The sequence below is a fragment of the Penicillium oxalicum genome, chromosome IV, assembly GCF_001723175.1.
Source record: "Penicillium oxalicum strain HP7-1 chromosome IV, whole genome shotgun sequence".
Lineage (NCBI taxonomy): Eukaryota > Fungi > Ascomycota > Eurotiomycetes > Eurotiales > Aspergillaceae > Penicillium > Penicillium oxalicum.
The window spans coordinates 70,439-96,918 of NC_064653.1; the positions used below are offsets into that span (position 1 = coordinate 70,439).

Below are 26,480 nucleotides of genomic sequence, written 5' to 3' on the forward strand. Positions count from 1 at the left end.
GACAAACTCCCTGATCTATTGATGGGCCAGGCTATCTAGACGTTAGGGGAGGACAAAAGCGGAGTCGGGGAAGGGAAGAAAGAACTATGACTACAGCTGGCCATGACAGATGGCTGAAGGAAAATGGAAACACGAGCATGAAACAAACAATCACCACATCATAAATCATGACCAGACATCTTCCTGGTAGCTGCCACTGCTCCGCATGTGTTTGACCATCTCCTCACCCTTCTCAGATGGCATGCCGCGTTGCTCAGCAATAATGCTACCGAGGACGATGTTCACCTCACGGGCCATGTTTGCAGCATCGCCGCAGACGTAGAAATTGGCTTTTTCCTTCAATAGGTCACTGACCAGCTGAGCGTGCTCCTTCAGACGGTGCTGGACGTAAACCTTGTTGGGTCCTTCTCGAGAGAAAGCAGTGATGATCTTCAGCGAGTCACCCATCTGCTCTTGATAGGTCTGTGAAGCAAAGAAAAAAAAAGTCAATATGTTGTCAACCTCAAACATTTGCCGTGAGTGGCTGAGCAGCTGGTCAATCGGCTTACCTTAAATTCGTCCTGGTACAAGAAATCCTCATCACGCTTCCGACACCCGAAGAACAGGACAGTGGTGCCAACCTTCTCGCCTTTGGCGGCCAAGGAGGCACGCTCCTGGATGAAGCCACGGAATGGAGCGACGCCAGTACCGGGACCAACCATGATGATCGGCTTTGAGGGGTCGGAGGGGAGCTTGAAATTGGAGTGGCGGACGTGAACAGGCACGTGGATGCCGTCGTACTTGTTCCGGGGGCCTTTGATAGCATAGGTCATACCGTGAGGGTCGGGGGAAGGATCGCCGTTCTGCTTCTGCTTCAAAGCCAAGAGGTAGTTGGTGGTGACGCCTTTGACAAAATGCGAGGCACCGGGCAGGCGAACAGACTCAACCACGGCGGTGATGCTGATCTTGTCTTTCTGAACAGCGGACGAGGATGAGATAGAGTAGTACCGGGGTTGCAATTTGTTCAGTCCCTCGATGAGAAGGGAGAAGGGGACGGCGGAGAACGGCTTGGAGCTAATGGCCTGCAGTGCCTGGGCGATGTTGAAGCACTGGTTTGCAATTTTCTCATGGAAATAATCCTTGTCGTTACCCAATCGAACGATTTCAGCCTTGCTGTCCTCATCAGGGGCGAATGGAGCCAGCGTCGAGACAAATTGACGAGAGACTGGAGCGCACACTTCCATGTAGTAGCGGATCGCAGCGTCGTAGGTGGTGGGAGTAGGGATTGGGACCTTGGCGGTGACATCGATTCCCTTGATATCAATCACAGTGTGACGCTTTTCCTCGAGACCGAAGACCTGGAGGAACCGGTCAACTTCGGCACCCGCGTTGGTGGGCCAGATGGCGATGTGATCACCAGTCTGGTAGCTGAGATTGCTTCCAGCAATGCTGATTTCCATGTGCAGGCAGTTGCGGTCTTTGACAGTGAACAGTTCACGAGATTCAACGATTGGGGCAATGTACGGGTTGTGAGCAGAGTAGGGTCCCTTGGGCTGGCCGGCCCGGTGCGCAGAGGTAGGCTCTCCGAGATACACCGACTCGTCCTCGGGTGATTTATCCTCATTCTCAGTCACGGAGAAAACAGGCTCGTATGAAGTTTCTCTTTCCTGGAGACCCATCGCATCGGAGAGTGCAGTCCACATTGGCTCCTTCCACGCGAGGAAATCTTCCTCCATCGTCCCCGCACCGTCATCGCCTTCACCGGCGGTACCGATGCGCTGCGCGCCCATCTTGGTGAAGGCAGCGTCGATACGACGGACCATAGCGTTGTAGTGTTCGTAGGTGTTATTCCCGAGTCCAAATGCGACGTACTTGAGAGAGGAAAGTGGCGAGTCTTCGGCGGTGGCGCCACTCTCAAAGGCGACATCGTCTCCAGTGAAGAACTGATAGAACTCGACCGCGTTGTCCGTCGGCTCGCCCTCGCCATAAGTTGCCAGCACGAAAAAGGCCACCTTGTCCTCGGGGAATTGATCCAGATTTTCGTAGTCGTAGTCCTCAATGTCGGCGACCATGGTCTTGAGACCAAACCGTTGAGAGCCCTCCTTGGCCAGACGCGAGGCGTAATCCTCGGCGGTGCCAGTCTGTGAGCCATAGAAAATCACGCAGTTCTTGCCAGTCTCGTCCATCTTTTCAATAATATTGCGAGTCTTGCCGCTCTTGGCGGCACCGTTCAAGGTGGCGGGGGAATTGGCATAAGGGTCTTTGGGGATGGCCCAGTAGGTGCCCTTGGTGAAATAGGCCACGCTGCCCACCAAGAGCGCCACCAGCACGATCAGATCAAGGGTATCGAGTTGCGCCATTCTGGCAACGAGCGTCGATGAGAGGGCGTCCGAAGGCCCAAATTCGACTGGTCGCGATTAACTTGCGCAACGGGCAAAAGGGTTGCTTGAAATAGTGTCGTGTTCTCGCGAGGAGAGAGTTTGTTGGCAGGCGGCTCCACTGAGGAGCGGAGAAATCGGCGACGGAGGGGCGTGGATCGCTCCGAGGCGGCAAAGGGGGGGGGAAGTGTGGAAAAGAAAAAGGGAGACAAGTACGGATCAAAGATCCCCCACGTGTCGTCAAGAATCAGCAGCGGGAAGCCTCAGCCGTATTTTTAAGCGGTCGCCAAACCCTTCAGGCCAATTTGGAGCCAGTCGAGACGAGACAGTGACACTGAAGAAGAAGAAGAAAAAAAAAAGAAAAGGATGATGAAGAAGCAAGAGACAAAGTTCGAGGGCGGACGATCAGGACAAAGTGGTCAGACTGCGGGCAGTGCCGGTCAGGTTAAAAGTGGAGCTTTCACCTGCCAAATACAGACGGAGACTTCTCGCTAGATGCAAGATAAGTCCTGGTGACTCAGTGCAGAGATGCAGCAGATCCGGTGCTGCTGTGCCGGGCGCAGAGATCTCCGGCGCGAGTGATGGGGTGCCTCCGACGCTGACGCAAGAACAACAATTGTGCTGGCAGGAATAAAAAAGGTGGAGGCTAGACCGCAGCAGCCGATGAAAAAGACAGAGATGAGGGCTGAGGGGGAGGAGAAGGAATAGAAAAGAGGAGCGGGTAGGTAATACAAGACAGCAGCACTCTCCTTGTTGTGCTGAGCTCAAACCAGCGTTACAATCGACGATAGAAAGACTTCGGAGGTAGGGGAGAAATTGGACCCCAAGAAGGAGAAGCTTGAGCAAAGTTGATGAGAGAAGGGAGAACCTCCAAATTCGCCTCTTCGCATTCCAGATCGGGATTTGGGTAGCCGGCTCGTGCCATCCATGTACTTCAACGAGTCGAGGCAGTGTAAAGGGTAGACGATAATGACAGCACCCTGCTGGTTGAAATGGAGAACTGATCAGATCGAGGAGATTTTGAAGTAGATGATCTAACGCGACCTAGGCATACGCTCGTGCTCCTTGAAGACTCCCGTATGCGCCCTGCCATCTTATTATAGCCTGCAGTCTGCAACAATCGAGCTCCGCTACCAAGCGCCGGGCAACTTTCCGCCGTCGACTGCCCTCGGCTGTGACCGTGGAGTCCGGAACATGGAATCGGTCTTGAGGCGCCCGGTACCTACTCACTCCAGTTCCGTCTACAGTATATAGGAAACCACCAGAATTGCCCAGTTCCAACCGGCACCTAGTGATCTGCACTCAATATGCCTATTCTGGGTACCAAATACATGGATGTGCTGCGTACATATACCTTGATCTCTTGAGGAGATATCTCCCTGATGGGCAGCCCCCCGACGAATGAGATTGTTGGAAAAGACTTCGGCGCAAATACCTAGGTACCTCCTCAGCCCCCAACATGAAATACCTATATTTTTCTACAGTAGATACCGCACTGAAGGACCCTCGACACTGAAGTGTACAAACTACGCCGTACTACATACTGGTACGAGCATCGATATACTACTAAGTAACTTGCTTTTCTGCTCCAAATAGTACTTATACTTAAAGATGTACATGGTGGATAGGTATGTAGGTCAATATGTACTACATACGCCCAGAGGCAATGCCACATGCCGATTGGCAGCCCTGGAGGACGTAGAACTCGTAGACCAGCTGGAACGAGTAGCTACTTAATAGTAGTACTGGGAAGGAAATTGCTTCCCCGCCATGTGTGATACCCGATCTGCCTATAGGTAGGTTCCATCCACAGCTATCAGCACCGACCTAGTGATGATGACTAGGTATGTAAGTATGTGATCTAGATTGATGTAATGAGATGGGAAACCTTATGAACTGGGTGACCCAGACCAGTCTGCGCTTCAAGCCTACATAGGCGCCAACCTGCACATGAAGTCCACAAGCTCCAACTGCGATCTGCACGAAGCTACGGATAGATTCCGTCGCATGGAGTGGTTTTGCCTACTAGGTCAATTGCGAGCCCACAGGCCACTAAAGACGTAGTACAGACCCGGGGGCCATCTGGACAGCCGGGCTTTACTCGGCCCCGGCACCTGCCCATATCTCTGATATCAATCCATTTAATCCAACAATGTTGTAGATCGCAGCCCTGAGAGAACTCTAGGTCCGACTACAGCATGCACATGGTATATTACTGTATGACTGTAGGTACAGTACCTCCAGCGCATATAGTCGAACATCTCCTACATACAGGAGGATCCCACGTCTCCCGGATTCCGCCATGCCCGCGTTTGTTTCCGCTTCCGGCCCCTCTTTCCTCGTCGCAGCGAATCATAAGCTAGTCGGCATACGCATCTCTCCCGGTTGCCGCAGCGTGAGATTGCGATGTTCCGTGCCCCGATTTGTTTGAATTCCTCGGTAGATTGGGGAGCCGGCACGCCCGCCCGGGAAATGGAAGATTCTCAAGTCAGGCGACTCTAGTATAGGTCAGTAAGTCGGGTACGTTCAGACACACGACATCCCAGACCAACGTGGCACTGGAGTCCCCCTCGGAGTAATCTTAGTTCACACCGTGAACTTCACAGTGTGTCATGGGCGATTTTATAATTTACAATTGCTCCCAACCTGGCTATCCACTCCTCCTTTTCAATTCTAGATCGGACAACAATGAGGTCATGAACACAGTTCTGACATATGCAAGGCTACATACCTCCCAGTTTTCTTGCAGGTCGGAGATGGGAACTTCATTTTATCTGTCGGTCAGTGAGCGAGTAGATGCCGATCCCATTTAGCTCCTGAGGCAATCATGATGACTTGGGTACTCGAATGGGAGAATTCAACAAGCCTGGACTCCTGAAGACTTCTCACTTGGCGACTTACTCCTGAATTCATACGGATTAGTCTATTGCTCCCAAGTATAGGTATTACTGTAACTTGAGAGTCACTACTCAGCAAGGTCCATGTCTGTTCACTTTGCCCAGCCGAGATGGTCAGCGATCTGATGATCCTTCGGAGCCTCTGCCATCAAGCTTGCGTCAGCTCTCCCATCCAAAATATTCCTCGTGGTCATAGTTGGGGACGTTGTAGTCCCTAATACCTTCTCTGCAGTCATATGTATGGAATACTGGCCAGTGGGAACGGATCAATTCCGCTGCATGGTAGTACTGAAGTACTAACGAACGTACGACAGGAGTGAGTATGTACAGTATACATGAATCTACTTCAACTCAATAGCGAGTGAAGAGTATGTACGGCCTATTGGGCTCCTCTAGTGTAATTACCACATCTCACTTATCAGCAGTCTTCTGTCTATCAGGATCTACGAAACACCTGGGCTCAAAAGACCAATGAAGAGACACCCAACGGATACGCGAGGGAATGAGATTGGAAATACTACATATAGTTTAAACTACTCTCTGCTTGAACGGAACGTGCTACTTCACATAGTCATGGATCAATGGCTGGCGGAGCATTCAGGCAAATACCAGATTAGCTTCATTCATCCCAAGCAGATCGATCTGATCCTCGCCCTATCCATTGGACCTAGGTCTACCTCCAAATTTAAACCCTTATATATTCATTGTCGATCCCTGGACAGTGCGATTATTTTGTTCTGGTACCTCTCTGGTGGATATTATTTGGGTAAGCCACACATAAATCTATCAACATACATACATAAAGAGGTGCATATGCTACCCCAAAGATGCCCAGAGGTGAATAGAACCCCATGGAGAAATGACGCACTGATCAATGAGTCCGCATGCTTGCGCCCGTCCAGCCATTCTTGGCACTGGTACCTCGTATCTACAACCTATCAATGCGGTCACTGCTTTCTCTACGAAAATGAAGGGAGATCCTGCTAACCTGAGCGGCGATGCCAGCCGGGGAAGTTAAAGGCGAGCGTTAATCTAGTGGTCAAATCTCGCAACCTGGAAGGTACAGTAGCATGTATCTTTCATCCATCTACATATCGCACGCTCGGAAGCAACCCCGGACACACGTACTGTCTAGATACCTCGTGGGCATAATATCGCCCACAAGCCCAGGACGGAGACTGGTTTTCATGAGGACCGTCTATTCACTGCAGGTTCGTGTCCAGCCCAGACAAATCTTCAATAGGCCTCGTCATATGGAATCTATTACTCCCCTGAACCATCCAGACGGTAGTCAATTGGCTTCAGCACCTGTCCTAGGCCGAAGCTGTGAGTTCGTAAATGACCAGGAAGACGATCGCGTAATCGACTTCGATAACCTGAACAGCTTAACAGCCGCACACGCTGATGTCGTCGTTCCCGATCGACATAAAACACAGCGACGGCGTGATATGTGCTAAAAAGAGGTCCTGGTCTCTGCCGAATGGAATCCTATGTTACGTTGGTTTGTGGGCGCATGCTCCCTGTTAATTCTGCTTTGATTGTCTTCGTGCTGGCTGTGACGGCAGCCAAGGGTTGAACAAAGAGAATCTCATAATCTCTGCAGTCAAAACAGACAAAATGGCCGGGAGGAGTACTATCTTCTGCACTTGAAAGAGCCAAAATCTGTAGACTGTCCGAGTTCATGGTGTTTGGCGGATGTTTAATAGATCAGAGCGAATGTTCACTAATTGAGCGCCCGTGCCGGCAATTGGTTCGCTGACACCGAGTCCGTCATTCGCGGAACGAGCACATGCCTCACCTCCTCCCTGCCCGATCTCGAGCTTCCCATCCGGAGCGACTCGAGAACATGAATTGAGCCATGATGTGCCTCCATTTGAAATTCGGTGAATCTCTCGATACGGCACTCTGAATGAGAATCGTCCAACAACGAGTCTCTAAGGACTCGAGGACACCTTCAGTAAGTTGCTTGGGCTCCTTTGCAAAGACCTCCGTCGGAGAATCCCTCCCAGCCGCCGCCCCGTCGGGGTCAAATTCCAAGATGTCTTATCCACAATCTCCGACGCCTCCCTCGTTTGCAGTGGCTACAAATCCTCAAATCTCTGCTAATCACTTGCACCGACGCAGTGGCATCTCAACCAGGTAAAGCCGCTGGCCTCGGCCAGCAGACACCGCTGCCCCTCATCGCCGATGACCTGCAATTAGCGTCGCAAACCAATCTCGCGTCCCCCTCAGAGTGGCGAGGCACGCGGACAGCCTCGTCAACGCCGATGCATAGTCGCGAGCCCTCTGCGGCTCGTGGACGACCTGCAGACCCGACCACATTAGCCCCGACCTTCCACGCCCGCCGCGGCCACTCCGGGTCCAAAAGTCCCGAAATCTCAGCCGGTCAGCCTGCTGCTTATGAGGTGGGATTAGAAAGGCGACCGTCCAATTCGTACGGTCATCACCGCCAGACCTCCATCGTTCATGGCATGCAGCATTCTCGAAATACGAGCATGGCAGGCTCGACCGCTTCTGCCAGTCCGTTGAGCCCGGAGTTGATTGCGTCCTTCGGCCAAAGTAGCTTTGAAGAGAGCGCTTCACCGGCCAAGCTGGACCAACACGACACCGCGGCGGCATACCAAAACCCAGCGCCGACTGCCACCCACGGCGTCTCGAGCCCGTTGAGCACTATCCGAGATAATGACACCGATCAGACTGCGACTGGCAGTCCTGCAACGGCGGGACACACACGAATGAATTCAAAAGGGAAGTCAGGCAGGCGGGATCGGTCCCACAGCCAGTCGCATCCGAAGCACCCTTCGGAGTCGAAGACAGTGGGGGAATATGCACTGCATCATCTGTTCAACTCGGTAGGAGCCCTGCGCATCATTGTCGGTCCGACGGTCAACAACGGGCGATGCTGACCCGGAATACCCACTAGTTTGTCGGTAAAGCTGAGAGCAAGATCAACCAAGCGATCATGAAGCTGGGAGAATCGGAGGCTCCCGTCGAGGAGGTCTGCGGGCCCGGTGCAGACGTTAGTTTTGACCAGTTGATCTCGGCCCTCGGTCATATCTCGAGACAGAAGCCGAAGCCTTTAATCGATACCATCATGTTGTGGCGGAAGGCAAAGGGGGATGCTGCGATCACTGCGAGACAAATGACCAATGATTTGGTATGCTGAATTCCAAGAGGCAGCGACCGTCGACTGTTTTCAGCTGTTTATTCGCGGAGAGGGCAAATCCGTGCTAATGAATGACCTGGTTTTCCTCTAGCCCAAGCCCATCATCACTGAGAACGGAGCAATCACGCGTCGAAATACTGAACCGACACAAGCCCCTGCCGAGTCTACCCCAGCAGATCGCACACAACCATCATCAGGTTTTCTTGGTCGACCTGACGATATCGCTCTGATCGAGCGTCGTGCTACGGTATCCGTCTATCTCGTCTGCCGAGTCTTGATCGAGATCTTCAATCAGAGCAGCCTAGCGTCCATTACTCATGATATGGCAGATCGAATGGAGGATATCGTGTTTGGCCAGATTAGAGCGGTAGACCCTGATCAGATTGCGTCGTCCCCTCTCCGAATGGCAAATTGGAGGATATATGGCCAATTGCTCGGAATAATGAGTGAGCTGAATTTCCCAAGCGTTGCCAATCGATTCCTCACCGAACTCGACAAATATCAGAAGGACGAAATGGCCCGTGGCTCTTCCCGCGACGGTGACGCCAAGGTGGAACTGCTTATTTTGGGAATGAGAAATTTGCACCTGCCCATGTCGCCTGAAGGTTGGCCTAAGTCTTGCGACTTTATGCGCTCTGTAGCTCGGTTGTTTGTCAACGCACATGGCCAGAAGGTCAAACAGGCCTACTGCTTCACTGTCGAGAGACTTCTGCTTCCAATCGCCGCCAACCCGGTTGTCGATTTGTCTCTCACTCGCTGGAAGGAATTTTTGGATATCATCCACCCGCGGCTAACGCAGTTGATGGCAAAGCCTCGACACTGGGCTGCTTCTTTCTCCTTGAACGCACTATTGCTCTGCCTTTCGAGTAAAGAGACGTTTTCAACCCAATGGTTGCCGATGATCGCGAGCTTACCACCACGCTTGAAAGATCGTCCAACTCGAGCGCCCGCTTTGCATGCGATTTGCCGTCTTGTTTGGACATACTTCTTCCGCTATTCCGATTCTCCGACAACCACCCTTCGGAAGGTGGAGGAGGTAACCAAAGTTGCCCTGCCCACAGGTAAAAGGACATATCTCAGCGCGGAGCCTGTCTTTGCGGATCCTCTGATTCAGCTGATTCGGATGATTGGCTTCAAGTATCCGGATGTGTGTTTCCGCAATATCATTTTCCCTCTGATCAGCTCAGACCTGTTTGTTTCAGGTCGTGAGCTGAAGATCGAACAAATGGAGCCCGAAAAGATGGTGATTGGCATTCGGTCGTTCCTGGCGACGATGTCTGATCTTGAGACAAGCGATCAGCTCTGTCCCCCAATACCCACGGGATCACTTCCAAATCCGTTCATGGATGGCTCCCTTCCTACATACTTCCATCGCTCGCAACTCCTCGCTGAGCCCAAAGCGCAATTATCTGCTCAACGGACGGACTCATCGTCTTCTCCTGTCAACACTGCCAGGTTGAGTGACAATATCAAGGAATACTATCTTCGGTTTTGCGAAGTTCTTGGCAAGATCACCATTCTTTGCGATAATACATTTGGCGGACAAGCTGTCTTAGACGAGAAGTTCGGAGGCACCACGCCCAAGACTCCCTTGACGGAGGCCTTTGGGTTTGGTCGAAGGGAGGACCATGTGAGTGCGGTGGATCAAAAACAAGGGTTTTACGGTCTCCTTCACGTAGCCGTACAGGCACTACCTCGGTGTCTTTCGGACCACATACCTTTCAATTCTCTCATCAATCTTCTTTGCACTGGGACTGCTCATGTCCAAACAAATATCGCTAAATCTTCAGCGGATTCTCTGAAGGCGATCGCCAGACAGGCCCATGCTCAGCAGGTCACAATTGGCTTTGCTCGATTCATTTTCAACTTTGATGCGCGATACTCCACCATGTCAGATGAAGGGATGCTCGGACCGGGTCACATCGAGTCCACCCTGAGACTTTATGTCGAGCTTCTCCTCATATGGATTGACGAGATAAGGCAAAAAACCAAAGAGGCGTCCTCAGAACACCTCGAAAAATCTCTCACGGGGAGTCGAGCTCTGCATCTTGATCTGTCGACTGTTCTTGCTCACGTTGATGAAATCGAGTCTCATGGGCTCTTTTTTCTCTGCTCGCAGTCTCGGCGTGTTCGTGCCTTTGCGATCAATGTTCTCCGCCTGATAACCGAGTTCGACAAGGCACTTGGCAAGGAAAATGAACGCATCATTCGAATCCTCGAGGCTGATTCTCAGCAGATCCTTGACCTGAACGATGAGCAGCTGACCGTTGCCGAGCGAAGCCGCATACAGAAAGGGAAAAGGGGGAGTGCCTCTAACAACACCTTGATAGAGCTGTGCAGTAGTGAAGTCTCGTACGATTCTACACTGTGGGCCAAGGTCTTCCCAAACATCATCCGGGTCAGCTTCGAAACATGTCCATTTGCCGTCACATTAGGTCGCGAAATAGTTTGCGCGCGTCTTGTCCGGATGCACAAAATGATAACTTCATTGGCAGAGCGGACACGGCATCCGCAATTCTCCCCAGTCGACCCATACCCCACCCGTCCCGTGGCGCGAAGCAACATGACAGCTGAGATCCTAGTCGAGCAGTGGAAGCTATACCTCGTCATGGCTTGCACAACTGTCACCAGTGTCGGCGCGCAGTCGCAGAGTCAGCTGGCAAATGCTCAGCATACACGTAAAGCGTCCAAGGGCGCCCAGCCCTCTGACAAGATTAGCTCCGCGCGCAGCTTGTTTGCCTTCGTCATCCCTCTCCTTTCAGCTGAAAGGGACTCTATCCGTAATGCTATCGTGGTCGCCCTCGGTTCCATACACAAGAACCTGTATCGTACTCTATTGGAATCCTTGCAGTACGCGGTCACGACCTGCAACGAAGAAGCGAAGGTTCGTATCAGTTCTCATCACCGGACGCCCAGCAGCGCTCATCGAAACCGAAACACCGACCGTTTACGGACTGAGGTCACTCATGTTTACAAATTGACCTCCAAATTCTTGCGCGAGCCCGAGGTCTACAATGACGATTGGATCGTTAACAATATCATTACATACGCGAAAGACATTCGAATGTTCCTCAGCGACGCCGAGATTCAAAATGATTGGGAGTTCCAGCGGCTCAGATTTCATTACTGCGGCCTAATGGAAGAGCTTTTCGAAGGTGTGAACCGTACAAGGGATCCATCCCGCTGGATGCCCTTCGAGTCTAGGAAGTCCGCCTTCTCCTTGATGGAAGATTGGTGCGGATATTCGCCTAACCAAGCCCAGATCTCGGAGAGGGAAGAACAGATGAGGAAATTTGCTGTGTCTCACCATTTAGTTGGTGGGGAAATCAAGAATGCAGCCGCTGCAATGGAGATTGAGAAGAAGAACCTACGTGCCGCAGCTTTAAGCGCCATGGCGTCCCTGTGTGTGAGTGCGAGAAGAGTGAATATGTCTTCGTTTCTCAGTGCTAAAACTTCATTACAGGCTGGACCCATTAGCATCACCACAGAAAGCGGATCTGTCCTTCAATTCGACGTCGTTCGCATGCTTTCGTGGCTGGACATAATCTTCAACACAGTCAGCGATAAGTGGCATTCCATCGGGCGTCGGGCATTGAAAAATCTCATTGTCCACAACAAGGAGCATTCGTATCTCATGGAGCGATCGATTGAGATGTGCTACGTGGCCGAACACCCCAAAGCACTCGAAAGCTACTTTGAAGTGTCAACTGAAGTCCTGATCGAATATCCCGATTACAAACTTCCATTTTGGAGGATTCTGGGCGCCGTACTAGTCACTCTTGGCAGTCCAAAGCGCGAGATTCGAATGAAATCGGCCAAATTGCTTCGCCGACTTGAGGAGCGGCAGCAGAAGAGCTCTCGCCTTCAAGACTTTGACATCAGCATCTCCGACAAGACGACTGCGGTGTACCAGTTGGCTCAATTTGAGACTTCAAAACGCCTTGCAATTCTCCACGCTGATCTGGCCTTCACGCTCTTCTCGGAGTTTTCCTTGCACTTCCGCAATCTTCGACCCGACAGCCAGCGGAATATGGTTGCTGCTATTTTACCCTGGATTCAGGCGATGGAGCTGCAAGTGGATCCAAATGGCGGGCCAACCGCGTCCTCGTACATGCTGCTCGCAAATCTTTTCGAGATCACGATTCGCTGTAGCTCTGCGCTACCAAATCAAGTGCAAGCTATGTGGCAAGCTTTGGCCACAGGTCCCCATGGCGGCAATGTCCAGGTTGTCCTTGACTTTATCATCAATCTGTGCTTGGAGAGAAAGGAGCAAAACTTTGTCGAGTATGCCAAGCAGGTTGTGGTTTTCCTTGCGTCGACTCCTGCTGGTTCTAAAGTCATTGAGTTCTTCCTGCTGCTGGTTATCCCGCGAAACATGGTACAGGACCGGAAGGAGATCACCCCGCAGCCCCCAGAGACTCAAAATTTGCCCTACGTGGCGGATCTGAGCACAGTGCTTCCTAAAGGACACAAACAAGCTGGACTCTTCTTAGGGCAAGTCGCTCTCATTTTTCTCGTTGACTTGATGGTAGCTCCTGTCGTCCTCGCTATGGAACATGTTATCAAGTTGCTTCATGTCGTTCTCATTCTTTGGGATCATTATACGGGCACGGTTCAGGAGCAAGCTCGCGAGATGCTGGTTCATCTGATTCATGAGCTTGTTGCGGCCAAATTAGCCGATGACGCCCCTGCTGAGATGCATCAGGCCGTTGAGGACTTTGTCGAACTGATTCGACAGAGCGATAGCGCCGTTGTCTGGGAGTACGGGGAAAATCAGGCAGGCGATGAGGAAGCCAATGGGCGGCGTGTGCTCACAGCAATGGCGACCGTGACCCGTCAAGTGGTTAGGTTTTTTGGGTTTGAAAACAATGGGCTGAACGATATGTGGGCGAAAGAGGCTCTTATCTGGGCGACCTCTTGCCCTGTCCCTCATCTTGCGTGCCGCTCATTCCAGGTATTCCGCTGCATTTCAACCTCTCTGGACTCACCGATGCTATCGGACATGCTTGTCCGACTGTCCACAACGATTGCTGACGAAGGAAAACATTATCAATCATTCTCGATGGAAATCTTGACCACCCTCAAAGTTACCATCAGCTCTATGACATCGTCTGAGCTCTTGCAGCACCCGCAGCTGTTTTGGACTACATGTGCTTGTCTCAATACAATACACGAGAGCGAGTTTGTCGAGAGTCTTGGCATGCTGGAAAAGATTCTCGAAAAGATAGATTTGAGTGATCCCACAGTCATATCGCAGCTGATAGATGGGCAGCCCCCAAAATGGGAGGGCGGATTTGAGGGTATTCAAGACTTGGTCTTCAAGGGAATCAAGTCATCGGAGTCGTTCAATCGCGCATTGGATGTACTCTACATTCTGAGTGGGTTGCCTAATAATGAACTCATCGGAGATGGGACACGCCAATTGTTCACTATTTTGGCAAACCTTCCCTGCTTCCTCCAGTGTTTCGACCAGGGCTTTACCGAACAAAAGCCAATCATGCACGCAAGCTTGCTCGCACGCGTTGCTGAGGACGAGCGATGCCCCCGGTTGGCCGCCTCGCTATTTGGGTTTGCCAATCAGCAGTACAAGACCGAAGATGTTTTCCTAAACCATATTGTGACGGAGATCAAGTCTTATTACTTCCCGCAGCTCGATTTCCAATGCCTGATTTTCCTCATGGGTCTTCTCACCAACACAACTGCTTGGTTCCGGATCAAGACGATGAAAGTCCTTTGTGTCTTGATTCCAGAGGTCGACATGCGGCGAAATGAAGTGACCTGCCATGGCCCTGATCTTATTTCTCCTTTGCTGCGACTTCTTCAAACCGACCTGTGTCCGCAAGCTCTGGGTGTTCTGGACAATATTATGACCGTATCGGGCAACCCTATGGAGCGGCATCACATACGAATGAGCATGGCATCAGCTGTCTCTTCGCATGCCATTCGAAAAGAATATGAGCGTATTCAGAGCCTCTACGGAATACCTGAAGAGACAGGGTGGTCTATCCCTATGCCTGCGACACAATCAATAGTGACGCGCAACAATGTTCATGCCGTTTTCTACACATGTGCCGATGCCGACACAATGAGCCCAGAGGAGAAGATGGCGCCGGAAGTCGAATTCCGGGCTGATGATTTCAAGGACACATTCTTCCCTATGAGGGCTGATACCATGAAATCGATTGACACCCTGACCGATGGGAATATGGGTGATATAGTCCAAAAGCTCGACAGCCTGGACGACTTCTTCGAGGAAACAGATTCTGGCGTAGCTTCGCTGAGTTCAGCCGCCCATCCAATGCACCGTGGATTCATGGGAAGCTATGTCGATACAAATGCACACCTGTATGATCAGCAGACGGCGCCCATCTTACGGAAATCCCTCGCACGCACTGGATCAACGTCATCATTCCACAACGGTTTAGCTGAATCCCGCCCAGTCAATTCCCGTTATGATAGCCCAACCATGCGCTCACCAATCAATCAATCACCAGGCAATCTCCAAGCTCTCCGTCCGCCGTCTCATACTCGATCAGTCACGTCGCCTGCGAACAATCTCTATGCTCACACTCAACAGGTAGCTTCCCATGGAACACCCCCAATTGCCGTGCATGAATCAGCCTTCTTCTCGGATGATGAGATCGAGGACGCATATTCAGATCTGGAAGAGCGGAAAAAGGGCCTCCAGCCTCCCATGCCACAGATGGTGCGCAGCGCCACTGACGGATCTCACTCTCTCGAGTCTATGATCCGCAGCGGCATGCGTCGACTCACCGGTGGCGCAGCGAATGGTCGTGAGAAAGAGCGCCAGCGCGACCATCTCCGCGCCCAGCACCGCGCTATGGCACAAACGGCAACTTCACCCCGAGTCCCCAAAGTGCCGGAGGAATATCTCACGGGTCCAACCAGCCATCCCACCTCCCCCAAGTCATGAGAATGAGAAGTATAGGCTCTCCGTGGTGCCTTCCTTTTGGCAGGGTTCTCGTCCTCCGCAAGCTATCATTTTAGCGTCCTTCACTTCGTGGTGGCTATCTGAAGCCCTGTCTGTATCGACTTTTGTTTGTATGAAATGAATACCCCAAATACATGTTACATCAGTTTCTTCCTGCCGGCTGCGACATGGCAAAAACCATGAACCAGTTCAGCGATTTATCTCATATGGTGTTAAGAAATTGACTCCAGAAAAGGCAGGAGTATCATCGTCAAAAGGTCTTCGAGCTAAGACGTGGATTATATGATACTCATTTCAACTTCCATTGGTATATGTTTCATGTTCAGAGTGATGGACAGCGAGATAGCTCAGCTAGAGCCTTTGGACTCTCTGTGGATCAAGGCATTCACTTGATGGCCAGCAAGACGATATCAGTCCTTGACATAGGGGCTTACCTTTCTTGATTCACCTCACTTCAACGAGCTCTCGGACCAGCGAAAAATAAATTGGCAGAGAACAAGCCAGTCAGAACAGATGCATAGGTTTGAACAGATAACGGAACGGTCGACGAGAGACCTGAACAACACTACAGGGGCTTATCAGCACGTGAGCGTAGGGCAGATTCTTGAGATCTCTCTTGATCACCAACAAGAGGAAAATCTGCGTCAAGTCGTCAAGTGTCTATGTACTTACCTCCGTTCTGGACCGCTAGCCAAGTAGCGCTAGGTATGTACCTATGTCACATTAGAAATAGAATACAGGGAAGTTTCTCAAGAGCAGCCTCGGCATTTTATCTATTTTTCAGCATAGTGTCGGCTCTTCACAGCACGTCCGAGTCCCAATGAACCAGGCACTTTGTTACGACCCAGCCGCACTACGCACATGGGGCCTATAGGCCGCCGTAGTACTCTTGCGCAAGATGTAGTTATGTCCCGCCGTACCCGCGGGCCCTAACTACTACTCACAGGAGCAGCCACCTTAGTTCCTTAGCGATTAGTCTGAATCAGATACCTGGGGGACCTTGGGACCAGGTCTGAACCTCCACAGGACTAGACCGGTAGTCCTAACACACTTTCAATATGTCAAGCAATGACTACTCGTGGTGCACTTTTGAAGGATCAGAGATCTTTATTATATAGAAGGCGTGGCGTGAAGCTTGTGCTGGGGGGTCTTACCTCTCAAAGACCTTTGAATCACCTGGTATCTATTTATTGCAATGTACAAAGTTTCTCTAGACAGGTTTCAATATGTGATCTTGTGAATTACGTCGATAATTCTTCTCTATGCATATATATGTTCGACACGTGAACATATGATGGCTTTATCTCATATGATTACCCCCGAATTCATATGTAAGAATTTCCCTGTTTTTGGCGGAATACCACGTTATTTCTTTGTGCATTCATGCAGCTTCCGGATTTCTTGGGCTTGCTATCAGCAATTTAGGTATCTATGTTCTTTATCGCTGAAACATAATTTGCAAATCAGGTATAACTATGATTACCAGGAACTAGGGTACTAATCCTGGATAATAAATCAGTGTGGAAATATCGACGAAAAAAGATAGGGTATTAAAATGATCTTAGACGCCTGCCATAAATAGCTGTTAACGTACTGTGTACTTTTTGATTTGTCTTTCGCTGATAGAGCATGGCAACTGGCTCGTGGCCAGTAAGTTCCGCCATAATGCGGTGCTCATTTTGAAGGATCTAACATCTTTGTGAGCTTAAAAGGTGTCTCAGTACATGGATGAATCCTACTATAGCCGATTTGAATTGAACTATCGCAAGACTTAGTTATATCATGACGTGAAGGATGAATTGTCTTTTTACTCTGAGAGTCATACTTCGGACATTCAGCAATAGCATGGATTGAGCTAAAGAGAATAAATATTTTCTTTATCTTCGGGTAAGACGAGGTTTGTGAATGGCCTAGGTTATTCTGTTCCGCACTAAAAATTTGAAGGCTATGGTTGCCGTCATTTTTGATTCCCAGCATTTATCACATAGAAAATTTCGACTGGGTTTCCAAACCCTCAAAGGTTTTTGCTGTGTGAGTGATATTAATGAGGTAGCACCTTCAAAAATATTTCGATAACTCTTTTCGTTTATAGTTAAATGATTTTATGCTGTGAGCGGGTGTACAGATGTAGATGTGGGTCCAACCGTCCTGTGTGACGGCCGCTAGCCCTAGTAGGTTTAGCCCCATTTATCCAGACCCACACACGACTCGAGGGGACCGAAATTGGATTAATGACTCGACTCCACAATAAACAAGACACGTGATATCCCGTCGGCCCCGTATTCGTCGGGATCTCACATGACTCCAGTAGCCCTTTCCCCCGCATTCTCCGACGTCCATCGAGCTAGGGGCGTATACCTCGGAAAGCCACGGCTATAGAAAATACGATCAGCGGGGCTAATTGCGACCTTGATTTAAATTGCGCAGGCTGTCCTGAGCATACTCAATAGATACAGAATCCAATCCTCACAGATCAATCATTCCAAAATTCTCAATCGCCCTAAAACCACATTACTTCCCATGCCGGCGATGTCACTCCGCAGCACTTCACTACTCCAAAGGGCCCCCCTCCGCGTCGCGGGGACTAGCCGACGCTGGCCGAGCTCTCCGAGCTTCCCAAATTCTGTCAGATTCATCTCAGCAACAGCACATCGGAACAAGACATGGGGTTTTATCGGGCTGGGACAAATGGGTGCGTGGTTCAGGAGAACAAGTGGCGGCCACTAGGCCGTGATGACGCGAGGCTTTTCTGAAGCTATTCTTTGACTAAACAATTGCTCACAGGCTACAACATGGCCAAGAATCTTTATGCGAAGATTCCTGCTTCGGATACAATGATCATTCGCGACGTCAATGAGGCCGCAGCAACGCAGTTCGTTGCCGAAGCGCAGGAAACAGCCCATAGTGGAGCGAATGCTGTTCAAGGACGGATTGAAATAGCTAAGAATGCGCGAGAGGTTGCTGAGAAGTCGGTGAGTGTGGAGATTGCGATTTTGTTCGACTGTCCTTGATGAGAAATCCTAATTCATTCCATGACTCGCAGACTGTTATGATCACCAGTCTTCCAGAGTCCAAGCACGTCATCGAAGTATATCACTCAATTCTGAAGGAAGGAAAACTTCCCGAACTTGATGAGGAGCGCCTGTTCATCGATACGTCCACGATCGACCCTGTCACATCGAAAGACATCGCCAATGCCATTCATAGTACAAAATTCGGCCGCTTTGTCGACGCCCCTGTCTCCGGCGGCGTTGTTGGCGCTCGTGCGGGAACATTGTCGTTCATGTTCGGCGCTTCCTCGCAAACAGAAGAGCTGCTAGAGCGAGTACGTGGTGTTCTCGCCTTGATGGGCAAAAAGGCCTGGCATCTCGGTGAGCCAGGAGCTGGGGTTTCCGGAAAATTGGCCAACAACTACATGCTTGCCATTAATAACATTGCCACCGCGGAGGCAATGAACTTGGGCATTCGGTGGGGTCTCGACCCCAAGAATTTAGCCGATATGATCAACTCCTCAACCGGACGGTGCTGGCCTTCAGAAGTCAATAACCCCGTACCGGGAGTTGTAGAGACCGCACCCGCCTCTCGAGGCTATGAGGGTGGATTTGGAGTAAGCCTGATGAACAAAGACCTGCGTTTGGCACTCGCTGCAGCCGAGAGCTCAAATACTCCTTTGGTTCTTGGAAGCTCAGCTCGGGAGGTTTACAATGCCGTGGAAGAAGCCCATCGTGGCAAGGACTTTTCTGTTGTTTATCAATGGCTGAAGGGCAAGTCGAAGCCCCAATAGACACCGCAGTTTGCACTTGATAATGTAGTCAATGTCAGCTTTGCAGCCTCTTCAATTTGCTTCCTCTACAATACTGCCATCTTCTAGACATAACGGCTCTATTTCATTGATGAAGAAATGCTTTTGGAAACCGTCTAGGCTCCGAATTGTGGACTTTCATCCCGTTGACTTTGTATCTCATTTTGGAGTCATTCAGAAAAGGTAAGGGCTCTTGCCGTTGTTGCCGTTACGCTCGAGTAAAATTGAACCGATTTTCTATGTTTTGTAAATGCGTATGATCCATTTGATCACTTAAAACTTGTCTTTCGATTGCTCTGTCTTTCAAAGAGGCAGTCACGAGGGTCTTGTGGTATATAACACGCGCCTTCTTCCATCTCCTCGCCGCCCCTCTTCCTCCTCTTCCTCCATTCTCCTCCTCCATTCTCCTCCTCCAATCTCCCTCACACTAACCTTCGTTCTGCTTCAAAAAGCTGTTTCAAAATCTTGTCTCGTTCTCTTCTTCTCTTTTGTCCTGAACTTGCGAAGAACCTTTTCTTCGTCAAGGTACGTCACATTCAATAGTTGTTCTCATCATCGTCCCCCATTTTTTCCATCACCAACTGCAACCCATTCATCTGCACTTACACCCATGCATCATTTCTCGTCGTGAATAACCATTTTCGATCCCCTATTTCACTGCCTCGTCACTCTATTTATCCAAGTCTTCGTGTCGCTCGAAGGCTGCCTTCATCGCGGTTCACCAGATACCATGGACCTGTTGCGCCCAAGCCCTAACTGTGACCTCGAGCTATGCTTCACTCCTTTCTCTCCTTCCCATATTTGCTTTCGTCCCAATATGTCTTTGACATTTAACACCAAGCTCCTCCTTCTCTTTGCAATATATCATGTCTTGCCCTGTTTCTATGAGTTGAATATTCGCTGACTGGTTTTCGCCATCTAGTTAAAACTTCTGCGAGCTCGCCTGCACGAGTAATCCCGCCTCTTCCGAGGTACAAGTACGTTTCAATTTCTATTCTTCGTCTTAATATCCCACACCAGTATTTAGTACGCACGGCTTGCCGTGGAATTGAAATTCAATCCAAGTTCATGATTTTCTTGACTGACATCTCTTCAGCCCTCTGAAGTAACCCTTCTCATTCTCTTCACAATCTGTCACTGTCAAACGCTGAGAAAGGTAAGCCTAATTTTATACGCAGCCACATTTCAATGCTCGTCTTAGAAGGTTAAACCTTCGTTCTCCCCCGAATTGCCTCTTCTTTGGTCATTCGAAGCCAACGCATTGTTCACTGTTGGGTGTTTGTACATGTTGATTGTTCCTCGCTCCCACGCGAACTCGCTGACCTTTTGGAAATGTCCAGCCTTTATCAAGAGCCTGCAATTCTCCAACAATGCACGGGCAGAGTAACGAAGCATCCACTCCTGGCGTAGTTCGGGGCTCTCATCACCCGGCTACCCCATTCCCCTGGGCTGGACAAGTCCCGAATGGGCCCAACATCACTCAAGGTGCAAACTATCCAGTCACAGGCATCTCCCCTGCGCCTGGTGCTGGAAATCACCAGAATACCATCAACGGCTCCGGGAATCAAGCCATGGCCAACCCACAACAGGCTTCTATGCACAATCATACGTCTTCACGTGTTGGCAGATTCAGCAGCGGCAACCGGTTTGTATCGATGGACAACTTCTTCGTGCCAGCCACGCCAGGGAATGTCTCGAGCTACTATGACCCGCACACTCCACTGACGGTCATGTCCAATCCAACTCCTCTTGCTGGCAACATGTCTATGCACCCCGCTCCGGGAGTCTATTGTGCTTGTCCTCACCAGCTCAACTGCCCTTATTCTCAAGGACTAGTTTTCAATCCCGGCCCTCCGGCTGGACCAAATGGATTTGGCGGTCCTGGTGGATTGAACGGACCGAATGGATCGAATCCTTTCAACTGGCCCGGGAATGGCAATGCCTTCTTCAACTCGCAAACGCCGAACGCTCCGTTCTCGAGTGGCCCTGGCTACCAAGGCGCTGATCACTTCTCTCAAGCTGCCACCCTGAATCCAGGTCCCCTTCAAACCATGCGTACCCCCACAGGGTACGTCACTCAGAACCTTGAGGCACTCACCCAGCGGGAGCCAGCCATCCCCCGTGCTGTGCCTTCTGTTTGGAACGACCCTGCCGAGGTGAATCTGTCCAAATCCTTGGAAAACCGCGAAGGCATTCGAAATGTCTACATTCGTGGCCTTCATCCGAATACTACGGACCAGATGATCTACGACTATGCCATTCGATTTGGGGACATTGAGCGCTGCAAGGCCATTGTCGACCTTGATACTGGTACATGCAAAGGGTGCGTTATCATGCTTCCCCCCCCCCCTTTAAGTTTCACATCTGACTTGGCTCCTTTTCCTTTGATAGCTTTGGTTTCGTTGAGTTCAAGACCCTTCTCTCCTGCGAGAATGCAATCCGCGCTTTTCATTACCTGGGATACCAGGCTAGCTTTGCGCAACGTTCCCGCAATGCTCGCCTCAAGGATTTGGAGGATAAGTCGTCCACCAACATCTATTGTACCAATATCCCGGTCGACTGGACCGAAGCTGTACGATTGCCAATTTCCTTCAACGATATTGTCGATGCTAACTCAGGATTACTGGCAAAGGATCTCCGCCGTCACTTCGAGCCCTACCAAGTGGTTTCGGAAAAGATCAGCCGTGACGAGGCCACTGGCGTGAGCAAGGAGGTTGGTTTCGCTCGGTAAGATACTCACCTCAATTGGATTTTGCATAAGACTTTGAATCAAACCAAACTCACCTTAAATTATTCCTAGTTTCGAAACCCGCGAGATTGCCGAGCAAGTACTGGCCGACTTCCACAATGTCACAGTGCCGAGTGACAACGTCAAGCTGTTACTGCGCTTCGCCGATACCAAGGCCCAAAAGATGTTGAAGCAACAAAGCAACCAACGTCGGGCTATTCGCTCCGGCCAGTACAGCATGGCTGTTCAGTTTGGGCAACATATCACCCCATCGCCCAATACTCAGTCAGGCCAACACACCGGGGCCACGGGGATTTCGCCTGCCTCTGAGCAGACTATGGAGATCACGCCGGAGTCCCAGCCAAGCGTGATAATCTACACTGGCGATTCGGGTCCAGCCAATTGGAGTCCTGCGACCTCAACCACGTCGCCCATGTAAGTAATTAATGACAATCTCCAGAGCCAGACGTGTTGTATGATGACATGAGCTCTAACAATCATCACTTAGCTACGCAACTCCCCGCAAGCTCCCCCCCAGCTTCCACCGGTTGACTCAGTCGGACCTTTCGCCCGCATTGGAGTGCAGCAATGTACTTTTTGGGACTAACACCACGCATCGCCGATCCCTGACTGAGAACTCTGTTTCGGCAAAGACCGTGCGAGTTGGGACTCCCAGCCTCGGGTCACACTCTCCTGTGTCGAGTCCACGCAATGGGGGTCACGCCATGGCCTCTCGGCCTCGCAATTAAAGCGGAGACAAGATCCCCGCCCTTCATCCTAATATGAACGGACAGGATGATCTTTGATTTCCGTTTGTCTGGCCGCATTCGTCCATCTTGTCGCCCTCTTCATTCTTATGCTATTCTTTCCTATCCTCTATTGATACCCACGGCCCGGCGTCTCTTGCCTTTGGATTCTGTTCTATTTTGTTCATAAATCCGGCGCCCCCCGTTTTCTTTTTCATTTTCCACCGTGCTCTGTCTATTGATACCCTTGCATTTGTTATGATCCATTTCAGCCATGTATCCCACTGACCCCCCTCAGATCTTGTCTTCATTCGGCATTCTTATTTGGAGTTTATGTTGTTGAATTTCGTCTTTGGCATGTTGTGTGCAAGCTGTGCGGGTTTTGTGTTCCATTTTATTGTGTTGTATCATTGGAAGGAGTGTCCGCGTTGAGGTCTTTTCTGTTGCCTCTACCCACCAACGATGTATGATTTAATGAGTGTCATGAGTGAAATGAGATGGGAAATTTTATTCTTAATCAACGCCCGAGTGCCGCGCTGGCCATTCTCAGGTAGAAACCCATTGTCCGTGGAAACGAATCCACTTATTCTCAGCCAAGAGCCGGCATGTTAGAGGCCGAGGAGCGAGAGCGAAACTCTAGTATGTACTGCGAGAATCAACGAAAACAAGAAACTGTCTGACGATGACGAAGGGGATGGATGGCTCTAAAGACGAGGAAAGATGAGCAGGCTATGCGAACTTTCAACAGAGACCTCAAGAGAGATAGCAATCAGTCAAGATCTTCATGTTCATTTGTTTGTGTACGAGATCAGTGTGTGGACAGATCTCCGGACCTGGGAAACCTGGCGCATGGCGGTCCACTTGGCGACCCACTAGGCCCTAAGACTTGCGGTCTTAGTTTCGTCCTAGTCGCTCCTCCACGTCCTGGATGAGTTCGTAGGCAGGAAGATATTCCGCAGAGCCTTCCGCGCGGACGTCACTGGCATCTTCTGTTCCGCTGGGTCTGCGCAGCCGCGGGTTCGGGTGCGTATCCGATGTACCACCCAAGCTTGTGTATCCCAAGTCGTAAAGCGAGCAGTAGGTCAAATTGAGGTGACGGATAAACGCCCAGATCTCCGCATAGTGCCAGTCGATGACTGGATGAATGCGCATGAAATCGGGCCAGCCGTGATCGGTCTGGTCGAAATGAGTCAACTTCCCGCCGTGTGGATCCGTCCGTCGTGTGCCGACGAAGATGGCGCGAATGGCCGGGTGTGCTGCCAGATACTCTTCAAAACAAGAGCGCATGGTGGTGACCGGGGGCGCTGTGGTGTATTTGGTGATCTGAAGATGGTAGGCTTGCGCCGAGGTAATGACGAAGTCTTCCACGGCGGGGAACGGATCGGGCGGCAACGCATAGATGGCGGGAATTTCCGAGATCGCCTCGGAATCGACCTCACGCCGATCTTCAGTGGGAGGGGCTGTTGTGGTCCTTGATGTTGTTGCTGAAGAAGCTGGGGTCGAGACCCTTTCCGCCGTCGGGCCGTCTTGGGTGGACTGTGTGGCACGAATATGGGGGTGGAGGCCCGCCAGGAATAGGATCAACATGACGAGGCAGTCTTTGCCGCCATTGTAGGAGATTGACAACTCGGAGAATTTGTACTGCGTTAAGGCTCGGGCCACAACGTCGAGAGAGATCCGAGTCTGTCGCTGCACCGAGGCGAGGAGGGAGTCGGGGGGATGTGACTCGTCGAGGAACGATTGCACGCGGGCGTGGATTTGCGCAACCACCGTCGGCAATGGAGGAATTTCATCTTCATCTGTGCCTGAAGCCGCCGACTCGAGCACCGGTGCCGACTCTTTGAAGCTTGTCGATGTCACTGGGACCTCGGTGGGTTGGTCGTTCACTCCGGCGGCCGAGCCGACGCCGCGGGGTATCTGGTTGGGGGGGGTTGTCGTGATCGGCCGAAATGGTCGGAGGTGGTCTTGCGCTGCCGTTGATTGAAAGTGGTGAAGGCCAGGCGATTCGACTGGTCCTGTCCCGGAGACCATAGACTGGGTCATTGCGCCGACAAGCCTGGTAGTGTCCAGGAGGATGTTTGAAGGTCCAAGTCGAGGCGTGGGGGGGGCGAGAAGTGGGTTGCGGTCTCTCTCGGCTCTCGGGACGGGAGGGGGACCCAACTTGCAGACTGCAGCGTACATAATCAGACGGGAACCAACTTGGCCCCTGCAGTGTGGGGAGGGAGCGGGCGGCAGACAGAAGACAGTAGGAGACAGTGGAGAGGGGGTGTGCCTGTCAGCTGGAAAGCATGGAAAACATGGAAAATATGGAAAATATGGGAAAAGCACTCAAGCTGGCACGGTTGGATGGCAAAATGTAGAGATTCAATATGGCTCGAGATGGAAAGTTTCGGAATCGTTGATACTGCATGTGGTAGACTGTTCTATAGGAAAGTCCAGCGAATTCACTAGAATGGAATCTAACACTGATACACAGTTGAACATTCCCTCTATGTTTCCCAGGTATACTTCTCAATTCTAGCCACAATTGATCTTTGGTCACATTAAAGAGTACCGGATTAGCTTGGAAGGATGCATTGGAGCTTCTTGTGAGGCCCGCAGCGTGTCATCGGAGCTGACCCGTCGAGGTCGAGGCGATGGAAAGTTACAGTACTGCTTGACTTGAGGGGGTACCTTGGCCCTGGGTACCATTACCCCTCACGTAAAGTTGGAGAGTGACATCGCATCAGGTCCCAGATCTCTGACCGCGGGAGTTGAGCTCTCAGAGTCCAGCGCAATCCATCTGAAAATTGGAGGGAAAGCGGTCGCCTACTTCAAATAGTGCGTAGAGGAGGGTGGAATTCACTTGTCTAATATACATCTCTAGCGTGGGGCAATTGAAGGGGCGATTAAGTGAGAGAAGGCAGATACCCCAAACGGAGTAGTCTTTCAATTCTTCAACGGACAGGAACCCTGCTAGCAGAAACCGGACTGCGTCACGCGCGCACCGGAAGATAATATTATCAGAACGCCAGAAATGCTCGAGGTTTCGCCATCATCCGAGCACTTTCATCTTTTTCTTCTTCTTTTTGTCATCGCCGGTCTTGCGTCCCTTTTGCCAGTCTCGCCAAGTGCCGATGCGCTCTTCGCGGGTGTCTTCCCACGCCTTGTCTTGGTCCCGTTTGCGCTTGCGCGCCTCTAGTTCTTCTTCTTCCTTGCGCTTTTCCCGACCCTCTTCTTGCATCCGAGCTTTGGCCTGACGGCGTCGCCGGGCTTCCTCTTCCAGTAGGACCTGGACGGCCTTCTTGCGCCACTCCACCTTGAACTCTTCCGTGTGCAGCTCGGGCGAGTCCAATGTATACTTGTGTTCGCGGATCAATAACCGTCGAGCATCTGCAATACACTCGTCCAGATAGGTGCGCTGTTTTTCATCCAGGAGGGCTGTTTGCGCCTTCTTCAGTCGGTCAAAGGCATCAGGTGCCGCGGGGTTCTTGGTTTTGTCCGGGTGAATGAGGAGGGACTTCTTCCGGTACTGGACCTTGATGTCTTTTTCGGTCACACCGGGTTGGAGATCAAGGACGGCATATCTGTCCAAGGACGCAGGTCAGCGCTGTGACAGAGATTGGTGTCTCGAAGGGGGATTGAGCTCCACTTACGCATCGAGGGAGAAGGCCGAGCGGATGCGGTCGATCTCCGCATCCTGGGGTTGACAAGTCAGCAAAGGTCGACCGATTGGAAACCGTCAATCATGTGCCTGTAGATCAGCATCTACCTTTGTAAATTCTGTAGCTTCTCGCTCGAGCGAGTCGAATACATCCTGATCCAGCTCGTCGTCCGCCATGGAGTTAAAAGT

At 51.1% G+C, this 26,480-nt stretch overlaps 7 protein-coding genes across 7 annotated transcripts; 3 read left to right on the plus strand and 4 right to left on the minus strand.

Annotated features, from left to right (window-relative positions):
* Positions 1 to 165: 165 nt before the first annotated feature.
* On the minus strand, positions 166 to 2,339 carry POX_d04815 (NADPH--cytochrome reductase; the record flags this gene model as incomplete). The annotated part of the gene is made up of 2 exons (XM_050113674.1): positions 166 to 462; positions 549 to 2,339. The coding sequence occupies 2 exons, from the start codon at positions 2,337 to 2,339 to the stop codon at positions 166 to 168; spliced, it is 2,088 nt and encodes a 695-aa protein (XP_049968625.1).
* Positions 2,340 to 7,163: 4,824 nt separating this feature from the next.
* Positions 7,164 to 15,354, plus strand: POX_d04816 (uncharacterized protein; the record flags this gene model as incomplete). The annotated part of the gene is made up of 4 exons (XM_050113675.1): positions 7,164 to 7,211; positions 7,333 to 8,106; positions 8,178 to 8,411; positions 8,512 to 15,354. The coding sequence occupies 4 exons, from the start codon at positions 7,164 to 7,166 to the stop codon at positions 15,352 to 15,354; spliced, it is 7,899 nt and encodes a 2,632-aa protein (XP_049968626.1).
* A 990-nt stretch (positions 15,355 to 16,344) lies between these two features.
* Positions 16,345 to 17,050, minus strand: POX_d04817 (uncharacterized protein; the record flags this gene model as incomplete). Its single annotated transcript, XM_050113676.1, has 3 exons — positions 16,345 to 16,414; positions 16,527 to 16,555; positions 16,967 to 17,050. The coding sequence occupies 3 exons, from the start codon at positions 17,048 to 17,050 to the stop codon at positions 16,345 to 16,347; spliced, it is 183 nt and encodes a 60-aa protein (XP_049968627.1).
* An 842-nt stretch (positions 17,051 to 17,892) lies between these two features.
* On the plus strand, positions 17,893 to 19,156 carry POX_d04818 (putative 3-hydroxyisobutyrate dehydrogenase; the record flags this gene model as incomplete). Its single annotated transcript, XM_050113677.1, has 3 exons — positions 17,893 to 18,064; positions 18,157 to 18,344; positions 18,416 to 19,156. 3 exons carry the CDS (start codon positions 17,893 to 17,895, stop codon positions 19,154 to 19,156), a joined length of 1,101 nt encoding a protein of 366 aa, XP_049968628.1.
* Positions 19,157 to 20,544: 1,388 nt separating this feature from the next.
* Positions 20,545 to 22,651, plus strand: POX_d04819 (uncharacterized protein; the record flags this gene model as incomplete). Its single annotated transcript, XM_050113678.1, has 4 exons — positions 20,545 to 21,497; positions 21,566 to 21,901; positions 21,975 to 22,337; positions 22,411 to 22,651. 4 exons carry the CDS (start codon positions 20,545 to 20,547, stop codon positions 22,649 to 22,651), a joined length of 1,893 nt encoding a protein of 630 aa, XP_049968629.1.
* An 891-nt stretch (positions 22,652 to 23,542) lies between these two features.
* POX_d04820 (putative FAD synthase) lies at positions 23,543 to 24,829 on the minus strand (the record flags this gene model as incomplete). The annotated part of the gene is made up of 1 exon (XM_050113679.1): positions 23,543 to 24,829. One exon carries the CDS (start codon positions 24,827 to 24,829, stop codon positions 23,543 to 23,545), a length of 1,287 nt encoding a protein of 428 aa, XP_049968630.1.
* Positions 24,830 to 25,682: 853 nt separating this feature from the next.
* On the minus strand, positions 25,683 to 26,468 carry POX_d04821 (J domain-containing protein spf31; the record flags this gene model as incomplete). Its single annotated transcript, XM_050113680.1, has 3 exons — positions 25,683 to 26,214; positions 26,284 to 26,327; positions 26,400 to 26,468. The coding sequence occupies 3 exons, from the start codon at positions 26,466 to 26,468 to the stop codon at positions 25,683 to 25,685; spliced, it is 645 nt and encodes a 214-aa protein (XP_049968631.1).
* Between the last annotated feature and the right edge of the window lie 12 nt (positions 26,469 to 26,480).